This window comes from Rhinopithecus bieti, unplaced genomic scaffold, assembly GCF_001698545.2.
Source record: "Rhinopithecus bieti isolate Rb0 unplaced genomic scaffold, ASM169854v2 scaffold_13261, whole genome shotgun sequence".
Classification (NCBI taxonomy): Eukaryota; Metazoa; Chordata; class Mammalia; order Primates; family Cercopithecidae; genus Rhinopithecus; species Rhinopithecus bieti.
This window is the reverse complement of record NW_016807494.1, coordinates 637,416-665,194: the sequence shown is the minus strand read 5'-3', so window position 1 is coordinate 665,194 and position 27,779 is coordinate 637,416. Positions and strand designations below refer to the sequence as shown.

Here is a 27,779-nt window from a genome sequence, read left to right as displayed (position 1 = left end):
GAGGCACTTCTGAGATTCTCTTTACAACCCATGATTGATGCACGGAGAAGGCAAAGCCCACCTGTCCACTCTCCTGCCACAGCGCCCAGGGCCACAGCCAGAGAAGGAAAGGAGAGTGGTTTCTGAGCTCAGGCCCTCACAGGCTTCTACAGAGGGTGAACACTTGCTGAAGGAACCACTGGATGTTTTGGCAACCACCTGGCAGTGTTCGTGCTGTTGTGCACAACTGAGTCCAGGGACTCAGCTGCAGCCTTACAGCCCAGGGCTGGCAGATATCAGGCCTCCCCGCTCTCCTAACACCTCTGCTTAGGAAACTTTCTAGTTAAAGAAATGTGTGCAGAGAGGTGAGATCATTAAAAGCTCCTTTGAACGGGGCAAACTGCCTCCCTCCTGAGCTCACAGCACAGGTTATCCCAGGGGAGCCCAAGATGCAGGGAGAGGGGTCAATATTTACAATGGACCAAACTCCAAGATTCCAACAGGACTCATCTATTTATTGATATTACTATTAAGCCACTTCCCAGCAGTGTGACTGCCGTAACAAGAACAGGACTCGGTTTCTAAAGGCAATAAAATAACAAGGACATCACGGACAAAGCATTGGAACACTCCTCGTAGGGAACTGGCTTTTCCTCTCCAGCCAGAGGACCCAGGTGCCAGGGGCCACTCCCAAGCACGCGGTCCTGGTCCCAAACAGAGGCACATCTTTATGTATCTCGGCCCTCATGCCAGATGCTTTCCCCCCGGATCTGATCTTCTCAGTTCATCTGGATAAACCTGCTGTGCTTCCTGTCCATGAAGTGAGGCGCTCCCCAAAGAGGGAACCAAAGTCTGGTGATGAAACAGCTGGCCCCAAAGAGCTGGTTCTGCTTCCTCCTCACCAAGTAAGTACGCACTTTATTTTTTTTAAGGAAAGAAAAGTCTTAAAAATATATGGCACTAGAGTGTAAAACTATACAACCGCATCCAATGAAAATTCCAGGCAGATTGCGGCCTGTGGCGCACCACGTCCCTCAGATGTAGAGCTGATGGGAGGCCAGGGTGTCCATGAATGGTCGCACCAGGTTGTCCGTGGAGAAGTAAAAGATGAGCCCAAACGTGATGGAGATGGGGAGGGCGGGCAACGCCTTCTTGAAGACAGCAAGCAGCAGAAGGGTCAGACACAAGCCCTGCAGGATACAGAGGGGAGGGTAAGCGTGGTGATCCCTGGCGTGGACGGGAGCTGTGAGTCATGGTCTAGTCCCTAGGCGCAGGAGCTTGTTCGAGGACCAGTCGGACAACGGCGCTAGACACCCCATTATCCTTCCTGGTCCTCCAACAGCTCTTGAGGTGTTGAGGGCAGAAGTTCTCACCCCCAGTGGATCACCCCACCCGTTAGTGAGTGAACCAGAAGGCAGGCCTTCCGACTCCTGGAGCAGTGCTGTGCCCCCAGGTCGTGCTGCCTCCCCTGTCTGGCTGGAGTGGTCACATGGGATGGTAAGATGCCCTCAGGGAACATGTATTTCAACTGAAATGGCAGTAAGGTTCTCAGCAGCTGGCACCAAGGGAATCAGAGCTGCCAGCCAACCTGCCTCTGGGAAGCAGGTGTGGGGGCTGCCCATCCTCCCCTGACCCGGCTGATGCAGGCAGTGGTCCAGGTGAGTACAGGGAACCAGGGTGCCTTCTCTATCCTTGAGGGCAGCAGGGCTCCGGTCAGGCAGTCTGGTGGTGGAGCAGCCTAGGTCGATCATCCTATCCCTGATGTACTTGTGGGCAAAAACAAAATCTTCTGGACACTAGAGCATCAACTTTAACCATGCCATGCCCAGGGTTTTCACCAAGGGACAGACACCAAGTGCACAACTCAGACACTGCACCTCCTCTAACGTGACAGGGAAATCTCTGAGATGAAGTCACAGCAGGACATCTCCCCATTATGTGTATCTGGCCAGGTTAACTGACTATGGGGCCTGCACATTTCATTGCTGCAGTTCACAGTAACAGGGCCAGCCTTAGTGCCCCAGATTCAGACCCTGTAGTGTCTCAGTGGCATGGAGGAGGGGAAAACACGGTCCTCACTAGCTTTGTGCCCATAGGCAAGACCCTTAAGCAATTTTCTTTTCCGCAAACCTGATGTCATCACAACCACCTCAAGGGTATCATCACTGCACAAAGCTGTCAGCTGGGTCCCCGGCCTGGAGGCTGTGTGCTCAGGCACGCTGGGGCCAGCGCTCTCCTCACCCTCCCCTGCACTGTCCTCCGCAGGCTGGAGCACACCTCCTGTGAGCCTCGGTCTCAAGCCGACCCTTCCAGCCCCACTCCCTGGTCTCGTCCCTCAGAGGGAAGAGAAGAAATGAAAAATCCCCAGGGATCCTGGGACCCGCCCCCACCACAATGAGGACTCTGGGGGCCCCACCACCAGGGGGCAGTCAGACACAGCCCCAGCCACTCACAATGAGGATGGCGACGAAGCAGGCCAGCGTGGTATTCCAGTCCCCGCTGCCCGTGGCCGCCGCCTTGCCCACCAGCACACTGTAGAAGATGAAGTCCCCGAGGCCAAGCTTCACACCCCCTGTGTGAGGACAGACAGTGAACCCATGCTGAGGAGGCGTGCATGGAATGGAAAAAGAAGAGAAACCCTGGTCCAGAAGGCCCAGCCAGTCTGCCCAGCCCAGCCCACCTGGCCTCTAGAAGCTGCCATGTGGACTGGGGACAAGGACAGCTGCCTCCCCAAATCAGTGGCCAGTGGGAAAGCAGGGGACACTTGTGAACTGGGTGACTTACAACCTGGGCAGAGAAAAGTGGGCAGTTCTGAAACTCAGGTAAAACCGGTGTTGGGCACTCAGTGAGTAAAGAAGAAATAGGAATGCATGGCCTGGGGCTGGGCACTGCTGTACAATGTAGTATGAAGTCTGAATTACAGATTTTTAGGGAATTTAATTTCAGTGCATTCAAAAGCACATATAACACCAAGACAGAGGTCCTCTGAAGACCCTTTCACCTTACAATAGGTAAACATAACTGGGAATTAGTCTACCCATTACTGATCAGGAAATTAGAGCTTCCAAAATGCTCTCAGGTTAGTTTTCTTCAGTGCAATGGTCCCTGACACTTATTTATAGGATAACTTTGCTCACTGTAGACAATAAAAATGGTTATGCAATAAACACAAACCATGGAGGCCCACGTCCCCTGCCCTTCCAGCCCTGCAGGTGTCCCTCCTGCTCCTGGCCCGTGTCCATCCTTCCCTCACCAGGTCCAATCCATCAGCATCACTTCCTCTTGGATCCCAACTCCTCCCCTTTAGCTGGCTCCTTCTCAGAGCCTAACAAACAGGTTCCAGTCTTGCCCATCCTAGAAAGACAGCTCTTCCTGTCCTGGGCCCTTGCTCCTGCTGTCATGTGCTGGCTCCCCTTTCTTATCACTCCTTCTTCCATCAGGACTCTGAAAAAAAAACCCTGCACTCATCTCCCAGTCACCTTGGAAACCTAGAGGCACCAGGTCTCATGTCCAGACCAATGCTCTCTGGTCCCCAGGGGACACCTGCAGTCCTCACACCACCTGCGGCACCCATCTGCCTCTGGCTACTCCTCAGGGTCCTCCAATGCACCTTCCCTTCCTCTGTAAGGGCTGCACCCTGACCCTGCACCCTCCCTGGCTACTCTTCTCAGGCCTCATTTTGACAACATGTACATGCTGATGGCTCCAACGTGTCAAACCCTGAGCTCTTCCCCGGCTCTGCTGCCTGCTGGTATGTCCCTCCAGATGTCCGGCAGCCCCCACCCCTCTCCCACATGGATGCTCTCCTGAGTAAGTGTGGTAAGCCACACCACCTTCCCGGTGGGCCCCTCCACATCGTCCTTGGCCTAGTCCTGACAGTCATCCCCATCTCAGCCCATGGTGCTGCCTTGTTTCTCTCCCCTCGGACAACAAGAGGGGGTAACGTGTCCTGCCCCTGAAGAGAGGACACAGGAAACACGTGCTGGGGGCCCTTTCACGTGCTCTGTGTTTCTTCATTTGGCTGGTCCTGAGTTGCATCTCTTATAATAAAACTAATTTTGGCTGAGTGCTGTGGCTCAGACCTATAATGCCAGTACTCTGGGAGGCCAAGGCAGATGGATGGCTTGAGCCCAGGAGTTCGAGACCAGCCTGGGCAACAAGTCAAAACCTTGTCTCTATTAAAAATATAAAAATGAACCAGGTGTGGTAGCATGTGCCTGTAATCCCAGCTACTCAGGAGGCTGAGGTAGGAGGATCACTTGAGCCCAGAAAGTAAAAGTTGCAGGGAGCCACGATCGTGCTACTGCACTCCAGCCTGGGCGACAGAGCGAGAACTTGTCTCCAAAACAAAACGACAACAACGACAAAAAAAAAACAAAAAACAAACAAACAAAAAAAACACTGCAATTTTAAGTGTAGTGCTTTCCTGAGTTCTGTGAGTCATTCTAGCAAGTTATTGAACCTAAGGGGATCATGCAGCCCTAAATTTGCAGCCAGTCAGAAGCACACGTGGCATCTAGACCCTCCAGAGCTTGTGGCTGGTGTCTGGAGGGAGGCCAGTCCTGTGGGCCCCGTGGCCCACAGTGCTAACTCCTGGTCGGCAACACACCACTTGGCCTTGGAATAAACACCTCCCACAAGCCTGCCTGGAGGGTGTGCACCTGCTCCTCCTTCCAGACCCACCGCAGAGTGATCTTAGCTTGCCCCTCCTGTGTCACTGGAGTCCTGTATGCCAGGCCACTGTTACCAGGTTGCTCCCATAAGGCACCTCTCAAGGCAGGGGCTGTTAAGACACTGTAGCATCTCCCTGCTCCAGGGTGCCGCCTGGCACGCTGCAGTGGGCGGGCACTGAGTATTGGGCAGGCACCGTGTACTGACACCAGGATAAACCCCTCTCAGTGTGTCTCCAGGCCTGTCTGCAAGGCCCTCCCACACTTCTGCTCTCTGCATCCCGCTCCAGCTTCCTCTGACTCCTAAGTCTGCCTGTCAGGAAACGCTCCCCACCCTGTGCTCCTCTCCTCTAGTGACTGCTGTGACTCAACCTTCAGAGCTCAGCTCAGCAGTTATTTCCTCAGGTGACTTTCTCTAATCCCTGCCAACCAGGTCAAGAAGCCCCGTGGCATGCTCTCCTGCCCCCATGGCCTGCTTCACAGTCCCTGGCTTCTGCAGTCTGCATGATTACTGCCCGCGTCTCCTTAGTCTGCGGGTCCCACTACGGCTGGGCCTCACCCAGCACAGCACGGGCACATGGTCCACACTCAATACACGCCAGACAACCACATGGGGTCTGCTGAGAAGACCCCAGTGCTGCAGGCATCTCCTACTTCCACAGAAATGCCTCTGATGGGAAAAGGGGCCCCTCCCCTCACGCCCTCCTCCACCCAGGCTGCAGGGAGCCTCCACCCTCCATCTCCACTCCTGCCCCAGGCTGAAGCAGGCCATGTGAACATGGGCACCTTACTTTCCTCCTCTTCCTCCAGTTCCTCCGCTGGGTAGCCAGTCAGGGGAGGCTCAAAGACTTCGGGGTATGAAGGCTCCCCAAAACTGTCATAGGAGTCTTCTTCTGGGTGTCCAGGAAAAGAAGATGACCATCATTGCCATGAGGAGGGGATGACAAGGGAGACAGACAAGAGCTGGTCAGAGTGTTCCCTGGGAACAAAGCTCCAGGAAGGGGTCCCCCGAGCACCAGTGCCTGATGACAGGGCTTCCCCTCCCCCGCCCCACCCATGCCCAGCAGAACGATGCAACAGAGGCTGGCAGAGGACCAAGGGTCCAACACTCGCTGAATCTTCAAGCCACATGTGTCCGGCTTGTTTTCAAAGGACCTTTCCCTCTGCTCCTCCTGAACTCAAGCCTCTCAGAGAGGCCAGGCCAGCAGAGCTGGGTGCAGGTAGGGAGCTGCCCCCTAGTGATGAGAGGCTGTTAGCTCCCCTGGATACTCACCCATCTCCGGGTCATAGGGGAGCTGGAGGGCACCCTGAGAGGAGGGGTCCAGCTTCGCCATGCCGACCGTCCACACCATGGCGGCTGGGGGAGGGGAAAAGGTTCACGCCTCAGGTGGTGCTAACAGTGGCTGCCTGCAGGGCCTGGGGGAGGTGACCAGTCTGCATCCCAGAAAGCCTGCACAGGACCCTCCATCCCGCCATCCTGCAGGTATCTGTTCATGCTCCATTGTTAGGAGGCCGTTGTGGAAGGGGTCCGGAGTCACTCCCTCTTGACTCCTGCATTTGTCTATTCTGTTACTGTTTGTCTCCCCTCCTAGAGCGTAAGAAGAACCAGATCTATCAGAGCCAGGACCTCACTGTTCACGGGTGAATCCCCAGAGCCCTGGGACACTCACAACAGTCCTAGCACAGACTTTCCATACATGGTCTTTGCTCATCCTTGGAATGTGTCTGGAATGTGCTTTCCCATGGGGCCACGCTGTGGGCGATTCTCCTCTACGGCTCAATTCCTCAGCTGCCTGGAGATACCTAGCACTCTGTAGCTGTTCCATAAACTCTTTCCCAGGCCACCCTGCAGACACCACAGCTCCAGAAATTCAGGCTCTATTTAAGCTCTGCCATTAACAGACCGAGGGCATCACAATCCCAGGGCTGTGAGCTCCATGAGGCCTGGGACCCTGTGGTCTTCTTTCCTGCTGGGTCCCTCAGTGCCTAGCACAGTGCCTGTCACAAAGTGAGGACTTGATGTGCTTTTGCTGACTGCATGTGTAAGTCCAAATCTCTACATACTGACCCCGAGGCCAGGGGCCATCCTGTGTGCCTTCCCTTCAGTTAGGATTAATGCCAATCAGCCACGCTGCTGTCAAGGAAGCCCAGGAGCTCCTTGCTCCCTGACCTCCTGCCCTGAAGAATCCCTCTCCAAAGTCCCTTCTCAAGAGCCTGGGGAGCTGAGGTGTGGCTGCAGGTTCACAGGAATGCAACCTGCACCACAGCAAGCCACTGGAGGATGAACGGGATGAAGTCAGGGGCTGCGCCACATCCTAGCAGATGCCTGTTTCCTGTCCTACCTTTCTAAGCTTCTTACTGTGTTAATAGCAAGATACTCCCCTCCCTGGTTTCTGAAAGTGGAGATCCTCCACGGATCACCAAGGCCAGCTCCTCCTCTTTGCCCAGGGAAAGGGTGAGCATCTCCTAGTCAACTCTGAAAGCCATGGCCAGGAAGCAGGCCCTTGTCCCCCCATAGGCTGCCTGCTGACCCTGAGTCAGGTAGAGGCACTGGGGGACCACTCACATGAGTATATCAGGGCAGGGAATATGGGCTCGTTTCTCTCCTGGGCAGTTTCTACCAGCATTCTCAGAGGCCCTTTGGGACACAGCACAGCCACGAGATCTGGGAAAACAGAGACATTCTTGTCAAGTTATCCCCAAACAGCCCCCTGAAGAAGAGCCAGCCCTGCAGCACAGGACCCCTGGGTGGAGCTCTCAGAGCATGCCTTGCCTCTGGGCTGACATCCCAAACTCTCAATCTCCAGTCACAACTTAGAGCAGGCCCTGGTGTGAGCCAGAGTAGGGCCTCACAGGCAACTGCAAGCATGGAGGAGCTGTGCACCCGAGACGTGGTGGCCAGGCTGGGGAGTCCCACTTCTCTTGAGCCTCAAATTCTTTAACCTTAAAATGGAAGTAACAATACTGGCAATGATAATCATGGTAGCATCAAATAGCAGCTAACATTTGGGGTTATGTATAGGCACTGTGCCCAAAGGACTGTCTTGATAAACCACTTACAGTGTGTCCAGTGCTTAACAGTGCACTTGCTCAATCAGCATATTGATAATAATGGAAAATGAGGGCCGGGCGCGGTAGCTCACGCCTGTAATCCCAGCACTTTGGGAGGCCGAGGCGGGACGATCACAACCTCAGGAGTTCGAGATCTGCCTGGCCAACATGATGAAACCCCATCTCTACTAAAAATACAAAAATTAGCCCAGTGTGGTGGCACACGCCTGTAATCCTATCTACTTGGGAGGCTGAGGCAGGAGAATCGCTTGAACACGGGAGGCAGAGGTTGCAGTCAGCCGAGATGGCACCACTGCACTCTAGCCTGGGCGACAGAGAGAACAAGACTCCATCTTAAAAAAAAAAAAAAAAAAAAAGAAAGAATAAAAGGGCAAATGAGGAGCTCAGTGACTACCGTGTTTTATCTAGATCACCAGGAGCGTTCCAGAAATAGTGGATCCCCCTATGTTTTACACAGGTGACTCTCAGGAGGGAGCCCACCCAGGCCTCTGCAGGAAGGGAAGCAAGTCCTTCAGCACCTGCCCTCCTTGTGCAGCACTGGGGACGATCTGGCACTGGACATTGCCCCCGCTGCCCCCACCAGCTTTGCTGCCCGCCTACCGTACACAGAGATGGCGCCCAGGATGACCCACGCAGACCACTCTGGGAGGTACTTGATGAACACCAAGGCCATGAGTGCACTGATCATGATGAGGTAGGCCTGCTGCAGCACCAGGGGGCCCTTCCAGTGGATACACACCATGCCCACTGCCCCGAAGTTCCAGACAGTCAGCAAGAGGGTGGGGTAGTCCATGGCCACATTGTAGGTCTTGAGCACTTCCCTGCAGGATCAAGGAGCCTGTGAGTGGGACTCAGTGGAGACATTACAGTCTAGCAGTTTACCACCATTCAGTCCCAACCTGGCCCTCCTTACTAACATTTCCTTCCCCGACCTTCACTGTCCTTACAATTTACCATTTGCGACATTTTCTAGAACAAGGTGGGGATGTTTAGAACAGGTCACAGAAAAGTGTATGGGCATGACCTGGAAGATCCTGTGCACATGAAAAGGTCCTTGGGAAGGTGTTTTCTCTTGTCCCTCCAGTCCCTTTGGGCCCCTGGGTCAGGATGATATCCCAAATCAAAGGGCAATAGAACAGATAATTTTTCCCACAAACCAGGAAGTACCTAGGCCTAGCCTAAAAATTAGAATGTAAATTTTGTGGAATTTCTATCCCCCTGGGGTTCACAGAGCGTCTTCTCCATGAAGGGTTCGTTCTAAATAAGGAACGAGACAGAAATGTGGGGTCCACCATGCAGCCCCACTTCTACTCCCCTGTGTCAAGGCCATGAGAGAGGGCCATGAAGGCCTGGATTCCAGAACGGCTGGCACTGGGGAGCACTGGAGCTTGATGGTCACCTTTCCCTGCCCAGGTCCTCATGCCCATGTCCACTTGTGCTGCATGGAGAGGGGCTCCCAGTGCTGTTCGTCTGCCACTTACCCAAGGTAGATATAGGTGAAGAGGAACAGCAGCATCAGCGAAGACATGATCAACCAGCCATGGATGAACTAGACAATAGAAATGGCACGATCACAAGGTATCCCCAAGTGCCACAAATCCTAAGGCCCCCAGGATCCTGGGACTGATACCCAAGCCTGAATGCTCTTTGTTAGGCTACTTCATGCCTACGTTGGAAGGGACCAGGTGGCCACCTTACAGATACAGAGAGCACAGAAATCCAAGGAGTTCCCCTCAGGTCACCTTGCAGTGTATGCAGACAAGACTCCCTCAGGTCTCTTGGCATAGCCTTGCAGTCTCCCCCAACTCTACTCGTTCAGTTAGAAAGGTAATGCTGGGTGTCTTCTACTTGCCAGGCACTGTTCTAGGCTCTGAAGCCAAGGCTACCAAAGTCTCTGCCCATGGGCACTATGTTCCAGTGTAAGGGGAGTTAGATGACATATAGACAAATTTACAGTATATTAGCAAGTAATGATGAGGGCCATGGAGAAAAAAATGTTAGCAGGATACAGTGACAGGAGACTCACCGGAGTGCTGTTTTAGATAGGGTGGCCTCAACAGAGAACCCGGGAAGTCCCCTCCCACCCTTGGGACCTACAAACAGGTCCTCAGAAAGACCTGTTCCTGTCTCCTGGCCAAGCATAGGAGAGTGAAGGACAAGAGGGGGCTGATCCTAATCCAGTCCCTTAGCTGGCCATCAGCGGGAGAATGACATCACTTCCCATCAGCCTCACCCCTGAGACCAACTCATCAGTCACCAGCTCAACCCACTGGGACCTCAGGTTGGCCCTGGTCTACCTGGAGTGAAAGCAGCCTCCACGACCATGCTGTATGCACAGCCAAAAGGGGAAAGGGCCGCCTCTGGGACGTGTCGACCCTCTTCCTCCCAGCCACCACCTGGCTGCCCGGGCCACCATCATCTGCCTGTGTTGCGGAACCTCCAAGGAAGCCCTACTGGACAGATGGCTGAGCCCCTCTTCACAGCCTCTGGGACTGGCCACCAGACACCTACTGCCCGCAGTGGTGCCAGTACTTCACACCTGCCATGCAATTTCTAGCTTGACCCCATGCAATCTGTATCCTCTGTTCCAAACCAGTAGCCCTCCACCCTGCTTCCCACCATCTGCCAACCTCCCAGTGGCAATGTTCAAACCCTGCCTCGTCACAGTTACACAGGTAATTGTTACTTATTTTATTATTATTTTGTTTTAGAGACAGGGTCTTACTACATCGCCCAGGCTAGACTTGAACTCCTGGGGTCAGGCGATCCTCCCGCCTCAGTCTCCCGAGTAGTTGGGACCACAGGCATGCACCACCATGCCCAGCTGGTACTCATTACTTATTGATAAGCTTCAGCTCAGGACATGTCCTGCAGCCCCTCCCATGGCTTTCCCCCCTGCTGCCCCCACTGGAATGGGGCTCAGCTCCCTCCCTGCACTGTCCCTGTCCCATCCCTCTAGTCTGGGCACTCTGTACCACTATCTACCTGCTCCATGGATGGCAGCCGCCTGAACAAAAAATGTTGTGAGGCACCTGTGTGTAAACAGTTTTAAAATACGTAATGCCCAGCTTAATCACCTTTCCATCTTTAGTGGTTCAACCCCTTCCCTGGGAGAAAAGCTTGAAGCCACTGTCTAAAAGCTTATGGCATCTTTGGAGACAGGCAGTGCCCATGATTCTGGCCAGATGGGATCTGCCCTTCCACTACTCCCTGGGGCTACTTAGCAGCTATAGGCAGCTACAACCCAAAAGTCTCCCAGGGCTGGAAGACCTCAGCATGGCATCTGCACATCCTTGCACAAAAAGGAAAAGGAAAACTAAAAATAAATCTTCAGGGGAAGTATTAGGGTGAGAGGAGCCTAAAATAGAACCTCAGAAAGAGAAGTTAAACAAAATTAACTTCAAAATATGAGAAATGATGCTTGGAACACTGCAATGAGGAACTCAAGTGGGATAATGTGCAAATTTAAAAGACAACAGGCTGGGTGCAATGACTCACACATGTAATCCCAGAACTTTGGGAGGCCAAGGTGGGAGGATCACTTGAGTCCAGGAATTTGAGACCAGCCTGGGCAACACTGTGAGATCTAGCCTTCACAAAAAAAATTTAAAAATTAGCCAAGTATGGTGGTGCACACCTGTAGCCCTAGCTATTTGAGAGGCTGGGCGGGAGAACTTCTTGAGCCCAGGAGGTTGAGGCTGCAGTGAGTCATGATCGAACCACTGCACTCCAGCCTGGGCAATGGAGTAAGACCATGTTTCAAGAAAAAGAAAATAAATAAATAATAAAAGACAACAGTATTAGGTCATCCATGGTGGGAGACAGGAATGGGTGGGAAGGAGTACAAAAACTCTGGGTCTATTTTCCTCTGATTTGTGTTTTTTAAAGGTGGCTGTTTCATAGGCTCTGCCACCATGGTGTGGGGCAGACAGGGAGAGAGACAGGTGGGTGGAGGGCAGGGCCAGGGGCTCACCTTGTAGCAGCGGTACTTGTAGAGCACCACCAAGAAGATGGTCATAACCACGATGACGCTGATCATGATGAGGGTGTTGAGAACAGAGTTGAGGAGGCGCTGGCCCACCGAGGGCGTGTCCTCAGTGAATGGCGTGTAGATGCTGAGGGAGAAGGCAAAGGGCTGACGCTCCCAGCCCTGCCTGCTCCTCGAGGCTCCCCACCTTGAGTGATTCTGGACCTGCTAGGGGAGGTGCCTGGGATGCCCACACCGCCCATGTGCTGCCCTGACGGAGTGCAGGCACCACCCCCGTGAGCAGTTCCTGTCCTCCAGCTCATTTCCTGGCACCCTGACCACAGACCTTTAGCTCTCAGCCTGCCAACTGGGCCCAGTGCCGCAGTGAGGACGAGGACTAGATGACCTCCCCACTGCCCTCCCCACCCCCACAGGGATTAAAGGCTCCCTAGGTGCTTCTCTCACCCATCCAATTCTCATTCTCTCACCCACACCTCTCCACCAGCTCCACCCAGCCCAGCACTCCTCCACCTGCTACTACCCGACCCCCACCCACTGGAGCAACTGCTGTCCTTGTAGCTCATAAGCTCAGGAAGCAGAGACAGGAAGCAATTCACCCAAACCTCATTCTTTCCAGCCTGTACTGCTGCAAACAAACTGCTGGCTGCATTCTCTCCATGCTTCCACCTGTGCTGCGCTGAATCCCCCACACACTATAAGCTTCCTGAGGATGGGACTCTACTTCTTTTTTAATTTTTTTTTTAAAAATTTGAGACAGGGTCTCACTCTGTTGCTGAGGCTGGAGTACAGTGGCGCAATCATGGCTCACTGCAGCCTTGACTTCTGGGCTCCGGTGTTCTTCCACCTCAGCCTCCCAAGTAGCTGAGACTACAGATGTGCCTCACCACACCTGGCTAATTTTTGTATTTTCTGTAGAGACAGGGTCTCGCCACATTTCCCAGGCTGGTCTCAAACTCCTGGGCTCAAATAATCCTCTCGCCTCAGTCTCCCGAAGTGCTGGGATTACAGGCATGAGACACCACACCTGGCCTTATTCCTTTCTTTAAAAGAAACAAAAAAACAAACCAACACACACAAAATGAAACAAAAATTCCGGAAATTAAAAAAAACAATGTTTACAGAAGGTGCTTAGCAGTGAGCACCACAGAAAGGAGAGGGGGAAGAAGTGGAGGAAGCTTCTCATTTTTCTACGCTGCTGCCTCTGCATGTATTTCACTAAAATAAATGAAAGGCTTTATAAGTCTTCCTCACAAGACTGGAAGTGAGCTGAGAAATATCTGGTCCAACCACCTTGTTTCACATTCAAGGAAGCAGAGACCCAGAGAGAAAGTGATTTGTTTGTGGTCACACAGGAATGGGTGGCACAGCCATGCGCAGGATCTAGGACTAGGAACAGGGAGCCCAGTGCTTCGCAGCAAGAGCTTGATTTCTGCGGCAGGATCCAGCTTGCTTGAGCACTCACCTTGAGCAGACACTCTTCGAAGCCTTTCACTCGTATTAACTCACTTAATTCTCCCAGTAACTGTGTTATTAACCCATTATACAGACAACCAAACTGAGGCATAGGGACATTAACAGCATGCCCAAGTAGGTCACAATCCAGGAGGCAGTGAGCCAGGCCATGAACCTGGGCGGTTCTTCATCCCTGCTCTTTACCACTGCTGGTGTGGAGCTGTAGGTGCAGTGACCAACACAGGCTGCTGCCCCCCAACAACTCAGCCCTCACCCCACCCTGTGCCCCCCAAGCCCCCAACTCACAGCTGTCCATTCTTCTCCGTGTAGAAGCGCACAGACTTGATGGTGGCTACCACCACGATCATGCACAGAGTGACCGGCACAAACAGCATGATCACGTGCTTCGCCCCGTACTTGAGGGTCAGCTCTTCCTCCAGGCCTGGCGGCCGCCCGGGAACCCCACTACAGACGTAGCGGTCAGGGTCCTCCTCACCGTCCTCCTCGTTCTCCTGGCTTCTCTGTGGGAAACCACATCGTGAGGGCCGCAGAATGTCCCCTACGGCAGCCTATCTGTGTAATGCATGGATTTTGGGAACCAGAAATGAGAAGTTTGAAAGTTGCTTTCCAGATATAAGGAGCAGCCTATGAGCTGCTAGGGCATACGAAAAGTTTATGAGGACAAGAGTAGAGAAGATTTGGAGCTGGATGAGGCACCACAAATGAAGGCAGGCAGGCTGCTATGGTCTGCAGGCCCAAGACTTAATGGTTAATGAATTTGGAACACATCAAAAGATCTTTCCCCTTCCTAATACAGGAGCTCAGGAGGTCACTCAATTCTGTTCATGTGGCCATGCTGACATGGGAGGAGACAGGCCAGGAGATAGAAGGAAAACAGAGACTAAACATTTTTGGTTGACAAATCACTAGCTAGAGGAGTCAGTGCACAGGGACACTCTCTTTGAGTGTGACGAAGACACTGGGAATTTGCAGAGGAAGAAATTGCTTTGAATTTTCTGCCCCACAGAATCAAGCATGGAAATTTGCAGCTCTGAACTAGAGAGGCTAAACGGGCATTAAGCATCTGAGAAGACACAGGCTCTGGTAAGGTGGGCAGGCACAAATGAGGAGGTAGCGAGGGAGGGCAGGACACCTGCCAGACACTGGCACAAACCGACCTGTGAGAACTGTGGCAAGTCAGGGTCATGGGCTGCCTTGCTAATGAGGTGAACAGCTAAAGAAAAAGCCAAATGAAACAAAAACCAAAAATGATAGTTGCTTCAGTACCGGTTCTCTGCAGAGAGAGTCCCAATCTAGACATTCAGCCAAGAAAGGAAAGGAAGACTATTCATGAACAGAAACTGAAACGACTAAAATGTACAAAACTTCCCAGAGACAACAAACTAACAAGAAAAGGCTGAGGAGTGGCCGAGCAGTGGCCCTGAGCTGGTGTGATTTCACTCAGAGCTTAGGGACGATGGTTCTGTTCTCAAGGAGAACATGGAGAAGTGAGCTCAAGTTTCAGCAAGAGGGATTAAGACTGGCTGCAAGAAAATAGCCCACACAGAGACATTTTTTAATTCTACACTGGGCAAAACAGAGAACAGGATTCAGGCAAATTCAGATGTTTTGCCCTGATCGGGAGAGAAAGGGCAAAACTAAGTGGCTCTCCCAAGGACATCCTACTCTTTCTAACGTTGTAATCTCCTCCCCTGGGGGCCGGATGATCACAGTGCAGCCCAAATATCCCCAGCTGAAAAGTCAACTGTGCATCAGGCAGACTCCTCTCACAGTTACCATGTCTGGCCATCTGCCAAAAAATGCTTCCCCCGCTACCATCCTAAGCTTCTGCATTACCTGTCCTAGCACCCAGGCATCCAAATAAACTCTCCTACTACAGTGGAAACAGTGACCTGCATGAGAAAGGTAAACCTAAGGGGGCAGAGTGGACAGCATCCTTCAGCCCACTGCCAAGTCCATCTCTGGCTGTGAATGCGCAGAGTCCTATGAAGCCCTGCAGACGGGAAGGTCTACCATGGCCAGCCACCCACCCTTTCGGCCAATCCTCAACATTACTTCCCTTCTCCCTCCTGCATCAGGGAATGAATGTCTGGTTTTCATCTGTAAGGTACAGGAGCCCCAGGGACCTGTTTCAAGGCCCCCAGCTGCTGGTGGGACCTACCCACTGGGCAGTGTTCTCTCCGTCCTCCGGGCCCTGCCTGCCCTCCTGGCAGGAGCGTGGTGTGGGGCTCTCGGCCGACATTAGGGATGTCCGCTCATCACATACTTCTTCCTCGCTGTCAGAGGCCATGAATGTGAGCATAGCCCTGCCTCCGGAAGTACCTGGAAAAAGGAGCACAAGGACCTTGTTCCACTTTCCTGTGAGACAAAGGCAGTAGAGGGCTCCGGGGGTGGCTGGAGGTGACCTGGAGACCTGGACACAAGTCCTGCCCCACAAGCTTCCAAGAGATGCCTGTCAAACAAACGACTGCCATAGAACAAAAGGCCTTGAAAGCTGCCATGGAAGCAGCAGTGGCCTTGCCTGGGGCTGGCCTGAGTTTACTCACATCCCAGGGGGCAAAACCCACAGCCATGAAAGTCAGGGCAGCTCCAAACTGTCAGTGTGCTCATTCGTTCAATCAGCAAACATCTGTGGTGCATCTGTTATGCACCAAAGATCACGCTGGGCTCTGAGGATATAAAGATGAGTAAGAAATACCCTTGTCCTAAAACAAAACAAAACAAAAAAATCATCTAACGTGACAAATGATACGATCCAGGTGTGTGATGGTAGGTGCAGAAGCACAAAAGTGGAACCAAATCTCAGAGATCAGGAATGTTTTCTAGAGAAGAGCCTATCTGATGGAGACTGGTTTTCCCAGGAGGAGGGAAGGGCAGAAGGCACAGAGAATGTTCCAGTGAGGGTCTCACACTGTGGGGCGGGCAGTGGAGATGAGCAAGGTCTCAGGCACCATGTTAAGGAGACACACATCACCCTGAGGACAATCGTGACAGACAAGATCTGAACTGGGTTCATAAAAGTCAGTGTGGCCACTGGCCAGGGAGGGAAAGTGATCCCCAAAGATGACTGTGGCAGGTGAGGAGGACCAAGGACAGCAGCAGGATGGATGCAAGTGAGGGCAGAGTCCAGAAGGGGTCAGGAGGTCAAGGGCAGGACCTGACGCAGGAGAGAAAACAGAGTCTAGAATGGCAGCCAGGTGGGGACTAAGACAGGGAAGACCGGAGAAAAGAGTCTTGGGAAAGACTGTGAATTTTACCCTTTGAGTGTCTATTGGATAAAATGGGGAAGCTGTCTGGGAGGCGTCTGAGGACCAGGTCTCCTGAGGTTAGAAGTGGAGACCTAAACCACAGGAGCAGGCATGTGGGGTGGGGAAGTGCCACTGAGGGTGTGACCCAGGGGAAGGCCAAGGCCAAGGGGACCACAAGAGGGAAGCCTGCCCCCGCAAAACAGTGTTGACTGGGGTTTCTACACAGTAGTACCAAGTGGGGGACCCAGTGTAACAAAACCTACACATGCAGGATTCCGGGCTGGGAAGAGCTCCAAACAACACCTGGCAAATCTGACTATTCCTGCCAACATCCCAGACGGGGACAGAGGCTGAGTTATCGCTGTCTAGAGACCCTCAGGGTTGAGCTTCACACCCTGGGCAAGGATAGCAGGTGTGCTCTCTGCTCAAAGTTCGTTTCCAAGTAAGTCGCCCCACAACATGTGTGATTTTATTTTATTTTTATTTTTAGAGACAGGGTCTCATTGGTCACTTAGACTGGAGTGCAGTGGTGCAATCATAGCTCACTGCAGCCTTGAACTCCTGGGCTCAAGCAACTCTCCCGCCTCAGCCTTCTCAGTAGCTAGGGCTGCAGATGCACGCCACCACACTAGGCCAATTTTTAAAATATTTTGTAGAAATGGGTCTCACTTTGTTGCCCAGGCTAGTCTCAAACCCCTGGCCTCAAGTGATCCTCCTGCCTCAGCCTCCCAAAGCACTGGGATTACAGTGTGTGAACAACTACACCCAGTTATATGTGGTTTTTAAACAAAGCAGGCAAGTTCCTTCCACCAAGTCAGCCAATTTCAATCCCCTTAACGAGACCTGTGGCTGCCCTTCCTTCTGAAGACAGCGACCCTGGCTATCGCCTGGATTATTCCCACAGGGACTTTAACTTCATCCCCAAACAAGAGGCACAGGCAAAACCTGCCTCTGCTCACCTCCATCACAGGGATTTCAACATGAACAAACTCCCCAGCCTGAAGCACCTTCTGTTTGGGATAGATAAGACAAGTACAGGAGTAACAACAGCAGGAAGCAAAGCCAGCTAAAAGCCAGGAGGGAGGTGACAAGGACAATGCACCCGAGAGTCAGAAGGGGCCAGAGTCTACCAGTTGTCAGGAATAGATGCCTCAGGTCACAAGAAATTAGAGGGACGTGAAGCTGCAAAGGTTAGGAATATTTCACCAGGCAGAGTTTGGAGGAGGGGGCTCATTCTGGAAAGAGGTAACCACTTAAGTAAACATATGAGTTAGGAACATAACATGGCCTATCCTGATAATATCAAGCAATTGGATGTGGCTGAAGTGTGGGGACCTGGTAGGATGGGCCATCCAGGGAGGAGTTTGGTGCCTGATGGAGGTGTAAGAGCTTAATGCAGCAGAGGAGAGCCCCCAAAGGTTTCTGACCAGGAGGAAGATGTGAACTGAAGTGAACTTTACAAAAGCAGCCTTTACAAAAGAGGTGTGGGCCCTCCTCCCTCTTCACTCAGAATCGCCTCAGACTAGGCCCCGGGGCCGCAGGGAAGTTCTGGGAATCAGCAAAACCCATACAAATGGAGCACAGCCTCACATCCCCAAAGAGTTGCAAGACGTTGGAAAGTTCTTGGCTTTAGTTCCTTCGTCATCTATGGAAATGAGAGAAATTATCAGGCAGAAATGCAGGAGAAGGGCCGGGTATGGTGGCTAGGCTCACGCCTGTAATACCAATGGTTTGGGAGGCGGAGGCAGACGGATCGCTTGAGCCCAGGAGTTCAAGACCAGCCTGAGTAACATGGCAAAACCCCATCTCTACAGAAATAAATAAATAAATAAATAAATAAATAAAATTGAAGAGAAGAAACTTTAAGGTCCTCCTTTGGCTCAGCCTCACTAGATAAATCCTAAACAGACTCCTGCCTGGACCCAGGGTTTCCCTCACTATCCACTCTGGCAATGGGGAACTCACTCTGACTCAAAAAGCGGCACCAAAACAAAGAGCTGCTGCATTTTCTCAAGCTAAATCATAACATTCCGTCTGGAGCAGTGTGCTGGATGGGCTACGAGACTGTACAGGTGGCTCTCTTAATACCTCCTTTTCTAGCATGACAGTTTTGTTTTGGGTGTGAACGAACAGGGAAGCTACGATCTCCTCCCTCTGTTCTTCCTATGCCTCTCAAGCGCCTGTGACTTATCTCTGCTATGACTGGAGGAGCAGTTCTGGGAGTCCCTGTACCTAAAAAACCACAGGCTGCAGCCCCTAAGGACAGAGGGCAGGCTCACCCTTCAGACCCACAACAGCTGTAGCATTCATAAGATAGGCTCCCAAATAGCAACGCACAACAAAAATGGATAAGCAGAGAGCAAAGGTACCTGTTTAAAGGAGAAAGGGAGCTGACGGGTGGGTGAAGACGGAGAAGCAGGGGACCCAGGAAAAAGTAGAATCAGGTCCTTCCAATTCCCACTTCTCCATTCAGTTGCCAACCACTAATAAGACACTCCCTGGGGCTGGGTGCGGTGCTCACGTCTGTAATCCCAGCACTTTGGGAGGCTGAGGTGGGCAGATCACCCAAGGTTAGGAGTTCAAGACCAGCCTAGCCAAGATGGGGAAACCCCGTCTCTAATAAAAATACAAAAATTAGCCAGGCATGGTGGCAGGTACCTATAATCCCAGCTACTCAGAAGGCTGTAGCAAGAGAATCGCTTGAACCCAGGAGGCAGAGGCTGCAGTGATCTGAGATCGTACCACTGCACTCCAGCCTGGGCAACAAAGTTGAGACTCTGTCTCAAAAAAAAAAAAGGCCATCCCTGGAAAGCAGTTCTGTGAGCAGAAGTTCCCTGACATGTGTGATAGTCATGCCGGGGAGGGTGGGGTTAAAGGACCGTAGCCTTTCCACGTGACACTGTGCTAGAAAGGAAAGAGGCACCTGGTGACCACTGCCATCGTCATCCACACTCGCCGACTGCCTGCCCTGTGCCCAGGCCTGGTCTCATCAAGACCTGACAGCTCTTCAGAAAGAAACAAGGGAAAACTACAAAATCTGCTTTCTCACCCACAAATATCATTCATACATGCAGCCTCCTCACCAGAAAACAAGTGCTCCCTGAGCAGGCTGCTTCCCTCATTCCACTTTCAAACATTCCTCCAAGGCCTCCTCTCAACCTGTGCCCACAATAATGGGGACCAATACTTCAAGAAAGTAGGGAAGGAGGGAGCTGTCATTAAGGAATAATCAGGGAAGAGCTAGTCTCAGCTGTCACAGCAAGGGCACCCTCTAATCACAACCCTCCTAGCCTGGTGAGGTGGGGGTGACAGGTGGGAGGCACCAACTTAGGAAAGGCTGAATCCCCTAGGATCACTGTTTCTCAAAGGTGGCCCAGGCCACTGGGAGCTGGTGGAGATGGACCAGCACCTCCTGAGCCCTTACCCGGCACTAAACATCACGACCCTGGAGCAAGGCGCTACTATTCTTCCCCATGGTACCGATGAGGAAACAGAGGCTCAAAAAGTAATTAGCTCAAGGTTACCCTTGGATCTAGATAGTCTGTGTCTGGGCTCTTTACCACTCTGCTAGGCTGCTTATTAAAAATGCAGATCGCCAAGCTCCATCCTCACCCAGTGTCAGGGATCTGCATTCGGGATGGTCGGCCCCCAGGTGATTCTCAGCCAGTGTCTGACTTTTCCTGGCACCGCATCTGCTTTATAATCACACGACCAGGCTGGGGGCCTTGCTCAGCAAGGTGAGTGTACCTCACCCACCCACCTTCGCCCCCCAAATGGTTGGCACTACTTGATTGCCGAATGGGACAGTGAGACAATGAACACTTTCTCCTGGATATCTAGAGTCTGGTCAGAGACCAGCTAGGGAGGAAGAGGAGTGGAAAAATCGCAGACCAGCAGAGCAGCAAGGGGAGAAGAGAACTCTTGGGCTGAAAAAGGCCTAAAACAATGCCTGCTGCGGAAGAGAGTATAGAAAAACTGGGTCTCAGTCACTACCTGGACAAACTGCACTGGCCTTACTGAAAGGAGTAAGAATCAACACTTTAAACACAGCACACCTTTTGATCCTGAAATGCTATTTCTCAGAATTTGTCTTAAGAAAATATAAAGTATTTATACAAACATATGTGTTAACTGTAAAAAAAAAAAAAAAAAAGTGAAACTGACCAAAATGTCTCTCTACTATGATATATTTGCCTGATGGAGACTGTTACAGGACCACCAAAAATCTTATTTCAAATATTTAATAACCTGAACAATGACAAGATCTTAAATTTAACAGAACATAAAACTTTACAAACCTAATCATCTGAATGTCCTTATAAAATGTATGTATATAAAGGGCTGGAAATATTACAAAACATTAAAAGTGATTATGTTTGCATGGTGGAACCGAGAGTGGTTATTTTCTTTATATTTTTCTGCATTTCTCTAAGTCTCTATAATTAACACAGACTGTATCTGTAGGGTTTTTTTTTAGGGCATTAATTCTTTAAAGGAAAATAATGAGCATCAACATTTAGAGATTTTCCTCTACGTCTGCCCCTCCCAGATCCCCTCTCATTGGCCAGGAGGAGCAGATGGGAGCCAAAGCTGTGACGTTTTTTCATTTGTCCCTCAGGCCCTCTGATTTACCTAGCTCCTAAAGGAAAACAGAGCATCTGGGATGGATTTCTGCTTCCCTCTGAATTCCTAAGGGCCTGCTTTGTAAGCCACCTAAGTCTGCTCTGAAGCCTGCTGGTGCTCTGAAATCCTTGGAGGGAAAAATTACCACCCAAATGTGTGCAGATAAACAACCTGCTAGATGTTTGTCCACATAAGGGTGCCGGTGACACAAAGAACCCTCCCCAGAGGCTGACTCATGGGCAGGTGGGGGTGGAGCTGGGTGACGTCAAATCCCATCAACCACACAGCAACCAGCTTTCCCTATCTCCCACCCCCTGTACCCCGTTCTCTAGAGAAGTGGCAGGAAAATGCAGAGGGGCAGAAGAAAGTGTCCAGCATACAGACTACGTTCTGGAAAGCCTTCTGACAAGGAAGTGCTAAGGCTGATAGCTGCTTTGGATTAGGATGCAAATCAAACATCCAAAGAAGCCACTGCACATTCCCATTAATCAGCTGAATGGGATCAAACTGCTGAATTAGCCAAACCAAGGGAGTCTGACCTACAGAATCTCCCCAGCCATGCTTGTGTCAGCAGTTCCTGCAATTATTATGGAAACCCAATGACCCAATTTCCTTGACCTTCTTTTCATTACAGAGAAATGTAAATGCTTTGGCCTTAACATTTAAGGCCAATGAAACTAGGTAAGAAACAGATTTCAGTCCTGAGTTCTAGTTTGATTGCACTGTGGTCTGAGAGACAGTTTGTTATAATTTCTGTTCTTTTACATTTGCTAAGGAGTGCTTTACTTCCAATTATGTGGTCAATTTTGGAGTAAGTGCGATGTGGTGCTGAGAAGAATGTATATTCTGTTGATTTGGGGTGGAGAGTTCTATAGATATCTATTAGGTCTGCTTGGTGCAGAGATGAGTTCAATTCCTGGATATCCTTGTTAACTTTCTGTCTCGTTGACCTGTCTAATATTGACAGTGGAGTGTTGAAGTTTCCCATTATTATTGTATGGAAGTCTAAGTCTCTTTGTAAGTCTCTAAGGACTTGCTTTATGAATTTGGGTGCTCCTGTATTGCAGCACTATTCACAATAGCAAAGACTTGGAATCAACCCAAATGTCCATCTGTGACAGACTGGATTAAGAAAATGTGGCACATATACACAATGGAATATTATGCAGCCATAAAAAAGGATGAGTTTGCGTCCTTTGTAGGGACATGGATGCAGCTGGAAACCATCATTCTTAGCAAACTATCACAAGAACAGAAAACCAAACACCGCATGTTCTCACTCATAGGTGGGAACTGAACAATGACATCACTTGGACTCGGGAAGGGAACATCACACATCAGGGCCTATCATGGGGAGGGGGGAGGGGGGAGGGATTGCATTGGGAGTTATACCTGATATAAATGACAAATTGATGGGTGCTGACGAGTTGATGGGTACAGCACACCAACATGGCACAAGTATACATATGTAACAAATCTGCACGTTATGCACATGTACCCTAGAACTTAAAGTATAATGAAAAAAAAAAAAAAAAAGAAACAGATTTCAAAACGCTACAGCAAACTCCCATGGAAATCTGCCTCCATGGAGAAAATCCTAATGGAAAAAGCGGGTTCAAAAGCGGATTGGGAGTCACTGCACTTACCACAAACACTTGGGGCCGCAGAAAGGTTTGGATCCCGGACAACTGGTTCTTCTTCCCAGCAGGTTAGATGAACGATAATGATCCCTGGCTTTCAAAGAGGGAGGCACTGGTTTTTAACACATCACTTTCTATGGTCACACAGCTCCGTCACATCACTCTTTTGATGTCTGAGAAGTCCCACAGTCGTCCCTTAAAATAAGGAAGAGATTTTTAAGGCCAGGTGATACCCGGACAAATTCCCATGGCTGCCCTGCTCACCTTTCTCCCCCTGGCCCTGGGTACCCGACTATGTATTTGGTCCAACTGACCATCCATCTGTCCATCCATCTCAGCCCATATAGTAACACATACCAGTTGGGGATGGTTCTCCCTGGCCTAAGCCAGAGCTGGGGCCTGGGTCTCAAAGGGAAGTGAGGTACTGCCCTACCACCCTCCCAGACCACAGGCCCCAGAGACCCTCTGATGGGGCCTCCTGAACTCTGGGCCAGGCTCTAGACTTACCTCTAACAGCCCTGTCCCACTCAGAAGTGCCTGGGGCCCAGGCAGAGTTCTCTCATTTCCTGAAGCAGCCAGGGAAAAGGGTGGTTTGTGGAGAAGTGGGAGAGGGAGCCCCTAGCATGACCCTCTGGAGTAGGCTCCAGAAACGCATTTATTTTTAAACAAGCAGCAGCAAGTCGTGGTCAAAAGCAGAGGCTTGGAGACTGACAGGGTTCGGATCGCCTGCCTGTGTGATTTGAACCACATATTCCCTGGCTGAGAGGCCTCAGACAGTCTAATCTGACACAGCTCATTTCCTCTGCTGTAAAAAGCAGAACAGGCATACCTTGCAAGATTACTGTAAAACCTAGAGATAACCTGTAAAGTGTCCAGCACACAGTAGGCATTCAATAAGTGGTAGTTATAAAGAAGATGAAATGGAGGAGGGACACAGTGAGAGAGGACACAGAAGAATGTTGATGTGCCTCTTGGAAAGTGAAGGATCTGCTGAACCACCAGACACATGAACTGGCTTCAAAGGCCAGGCCCCAGAGATCAAGTTTCCATTCCCGGCCCCGCCCCAGGCCCTATGGCCATGTAAACATATTATCAAATGAAAGGGCATATCCATAGGACAATGTCAGAGCTGGCAAGGACCTTAAAGGCCATCAATGCCACCTAGTCAGCTCCCTATATTATAATTAAGGAAAACTGAAGCCTAGAGGGGCAAAAGTAATCAGTTAATAGCCCATGGCCAAAAGCCACAGTTACAACTCAAGTCTCCAAACTGCCCATCAAGGAGCTCTTCCCAGTCCACTCAGCACTTGTGAGGGTCACGTACCCAGGGGCCAGGGTTTGGTCATACAGGCAGCCCCACCACACATCACGTAGGCTTTCTGAGAGCACACTCACAAGGCACATGCCTTCACCATGGGCAGGTATGTGTCAAGAAATGCTCCCTAATCACCAGCTCACCTGCCACCTCCAAACTCTCAAGTCTCTCTCCTGCCATGACCCCAACTCCTGCCCCCAGGGCTCACTCTGCTCTCTCTCTGCTACTTGCCCAGGTAGGTTTGGCTCCATGGGAGGGAGTGCCCACATATGGGCATGGGGAGGACACAGGGCACTGCTTCTCTGGGCCAAAACGGAGGGTGGGAAAGCATCCTGCTGTGGGACTGGTAGGATAAATAATTCAAATGCTCTACACACCCACCAAATCTGCTTTTCCACGAGTACTCAATAAAAGGAAAATTCTGAAGGCATAACAGAAAAAACAGGATACAAAAACTTCACCTACGGTTCCCTCCCTCTATTGTTTTAATAGATAAATATGCATATGTGAACAGTGTGGAAGGAAATGCATGTTAAGAGTGGTTATCTCAACCAGGAGGAATGGCTCATGCTTCCAGCACTTTGGGAGGCCGAAGTGGGCGGATCACCCGAGGTCAGGAGTTTGAGACCAGACTGGCCAACATGGTGAAACTCCGTCTCTAATAAAAACACAGAAATTAGCTGGGAGTGGTGGCATGTGCCTGTAATCCCAGCTACCCAGGAGGCTGAGGCAGGAGCATCGCTGGAACCCGGGAAGCAGAGGCTGCAGTGAGCCAAGATCACACCACTTACACTCCAGCCTGGGCAACAAGAGCAAAACTCCATCTCAAGAAAAAAAAAAAAAAAAACCAAATTCCTGAGTCTTCTAGAATAAACATGTATTACTTTTATTTAAAAAAGAGTCCAATAAGTTTCTGGTTAAGGTATAGCAGAACAGTAGGCACCCTTTGAGTTGTTCTTCCCCTGTTCTAGAATTTTCACAAAGATGAACAAGCAGCCCATTCTCCCAGTCAATGAAGAGGCTCTCAAGAAATGATCTCACTGACATGTGGTCTTTCCTGAGGACTGATGTGAAAACATTCTTTTTTTTTTTTTTTTGAGACGGAGTCTCACTCTTGTTGCCCAGGTTGGGGTGCAATGGCGCGATCTTGGCCCACTGCAGCCTCCACCTCCCAAGTTCAAGTGATTCTCCTGCCTCAGCCTCCTGAGTAGCTGGGCATGCACCACCATGCCCAGCTAATTTTGTATTTTTAGTAGAGATGGGGTTTCTCCATGTTGGTCAGGCTGGTCTCGAACTCCCAACCTCAGGTGATCTACCCGCCTCAGCCTCCCAAAGTGCTGGGATTACAGGCGTGAGCCACAGCACCCAGCCTGAAATCATTCTTTTCTCCAGACATTAACATGATGCTCATCCTATCTCCAGGCTTGGAGCCCAGTGCAAAATGTTCGTCTGGGGCCTCTCAGCCTCACCCCCGCTTTTCTACAGCTGTGGCAGCTGGTAATAGAACAGGTGGGAATACTTGCAGAAACATTTGCTGTCTTATCAGTCCCCAACTAAACAGTGTCCAAAAGTCAAAGCAACAGCTGAAAGCCTGCCAGAGATGTTTTCATTAGACACACTGCATATGACCTACACACACTGCTTTGGTTTCTGTAAAAAAATTTTGTTTGTCAGGAAGTTGCTCATGGGAACTCCACGAAACTTTCCCAGCAGTAGTGGAGAGACATGGGTAGGAGTTGAATGCAGGAACCTCCTGTGCAAAAACTCAAAAGATAAAGACGGTGTAGCCAGCTATGTTCAAATCCTGGTGCTTAAAGCACTGAAGCCACATAACTGGACTAGCTGCTTAACTCCCTGAACTTGTTTCCTCTTCTGTAAAAAGATAATAAACTATTTCAGTGTCATTGAAATTCTTAAGATCTTAAATTCTAAGATTCTGTACAAGATGACTTTTTATTGTATATGACCAACTCGTAAGTGAGGTATGTGCCATTATTAACATCGATAACAGAGAAAGGCCAAAGTAGACAAGAGGCAGACCCCTCTGGGGGGGGGGACGGTGAGCAGCCAGGGAGGGGAGACAGGTGTGACACTAGGCACCACACCTCCAGGCACCCTAGCAGCAGCCCCTAGCCCTCGCTCCTCCTCCTCCTTGCTGCTCTTTCAAATAGGAACAAGCCACTCACTTCCCACAAGTGAACAGGCTGGACTCAAGACTTGGCACATGGGCACTTCAACACCGAAGGGTACAGTTTTCCCCAAAAACCTGATACAACATCCATCCTACTTCAAAGCAACATCCCCTCAAGCCCTCACTCCAGCCTCTGCCCTGGAACCCAAGGCTCAACCTAGGCGTCCTGGGGACGCAGCACTGAGCTGGGGCCAGGAACCAGGCCGCTTCTGCACCTGCACCAGTCACCGCCTGTCCACAACCACATTCAGCAGAGAACCTGGGGCTCACACACCTGAAGCAGCTTATCCCGAGCGTCTAATTACCGCCAAAAGTCTTGGCTGAAGGCCTTGGAGGCTCAGGTGTCTGCAGAATTGGCTACAGAGGCATCAGGGGCCTCCTTACTGGAAGATGGGATCGGTCCTAATCAAGTTACTCCATAGAGTTTAGTCTGCAATCGTCTCTTTGGGATGCTCTCAGGTTCTCCATCTGTAAATAGGGATGCAGTTACTTCACTCAACACCGTTCATACCTGTCTAAGGGAATACTTATTAAGCCAATAAACACGGGTGAGGTCTGCTCGGAGGGATGTACAGCAGATCTAGAAGCCACGACACTGGGGTCGAAGCCTGGCTCTGCTATATCCTACCTGGGCGACCTTGGGAAAAGTCACTTTAGCTCTGTGGCCTCAGCTTCTTCATCAGTAAAATTCGGAGTGGGGACTAGCTTCTGTCTCAGGTTCCTTCAGTTCCAAAAGCTTGCTTCTGGCTGCCTCCTCACAGCTGCAAATGCCTGATAAAACAGCCAAACACCGCTGCTAAGAGAAACCGGCTCTAGGCTTGCGCCTGCGGCCCTGCGGCCCTGTGGCCCTGCCTCTCACGTGCGGGCAGAGCCCCCGCGCGCCTCCTTTCTGGGGAAAGCATGCCCAGGGCCGGGTGCTGGAGGCCGGATGGACTCTGCGCAACGGAGGTCTCAGGAGAGAGAGAGGAAGAACAAAACGCCCCCGCCCTGCTACACGCCTCAGAGACCCACGTGCACGGCTCCTTTAAACGCACCGGCCCTTTAACAGCTCGCGCCGCGCCCACCCCCAGCTGGGGCTCGGGTGCAGGCGGACGCGGGGAACTGGAGACGCAGTGAGGCGTGAGGCCAGAGGCCAGAGGCCTGAAGGCCGCTTCCCGCGATCCTTCCACGACCCAGTTCCGGGCTGGCCCAGCAGCCGCCTGCCGGGCACTCTCCTCTCTCCGCCCCCTCGCTGGCCGCAGAAGCCAGGAGCACTGCGCACGCAGGGGCCGCAGCCCGACAGCCGGGGAAGGGACCGCAGCTAGGGGCGTGTGGAGGGCAGGGCCGGGCCCTCAGGGCGCAGCCCCACCCCGGGCCCTCAACGCCGCGGGCGACAGGGCCCTGGCCTGGGCACCCCCGACACCCGCTGCTCACCTGCTCCACCGCCGCGCTCCAGTGGAGTTTACGCAGCTGGCGGAGCGCCCAGCTGGACCCGGCGCCGGCCCAGGCCCCGCCCCGCGCCCGCCCAGGCCCCGCCCGGTGGGCGACGCCACGTTCTCTCCTTCAGTGGCGCCCCACCTGCAGCCCCGGGCGCGCGGGGA

At 51.6% G+C, this 27,779-nt stretch overlaps 1 protein-coding gene across 7 annotated transcripts; it reads right to left on the bottom strand.

Annotated features, from left to right (window-relative positions):
• Nucleotides 1-473: 473 nt before the first annotated feature.
• On the bottom strand, nt 474-27,779 carry PSEN2 (presenilin 2). 7 transcript variants are annotated; one of them, XM_017882342.1, is made up of 14 exons: nt 27,613-27,778; nt 26,828-26,970; nt 26,474-26,667; nt 22,700-22,888; nt 15,344-15,504; nt 13,468-13,682; nt 11,695-11,836; nt 9,203-9,270; nt 8,322-8,542; nt 7,216-7,314; nt 5,923-6,006; nt 5,441-5,542; nt 2,433-2,551; nt 474-1,169 (listed from the first exon to the last, which is right to left on the bottom strand). In XM_017882342.1, exons 5-14 carry the CDS (start codon nt 15,482-15,484, stop codon nt 1,014-1,016), a joined length of 1,347 nt encoding a protein of 448 aa, XP_017737831.1. In that variant the 5' UTR covers nt 15,485-15,504; nt 22,700-22,888; nt 26,474-26,667; nt 26,828-26,970; nt 27,613-27,778; the 3' UTR covers nt 474-1,013. The 7 variants fall into 7 exon arrangements, with proteins under 7 accessions (XP_017737831.1, XP_017737832.1, XP_017737834.1 ...); XM_017882343.1 differs by having other exon boundaries at nt 26,505-26,667; XM_017882345.1 differs by lacking the exon at nt 26,474-26,667 and having other exon boundaries at nt 5,441-5,539; nt 27,613-27,779.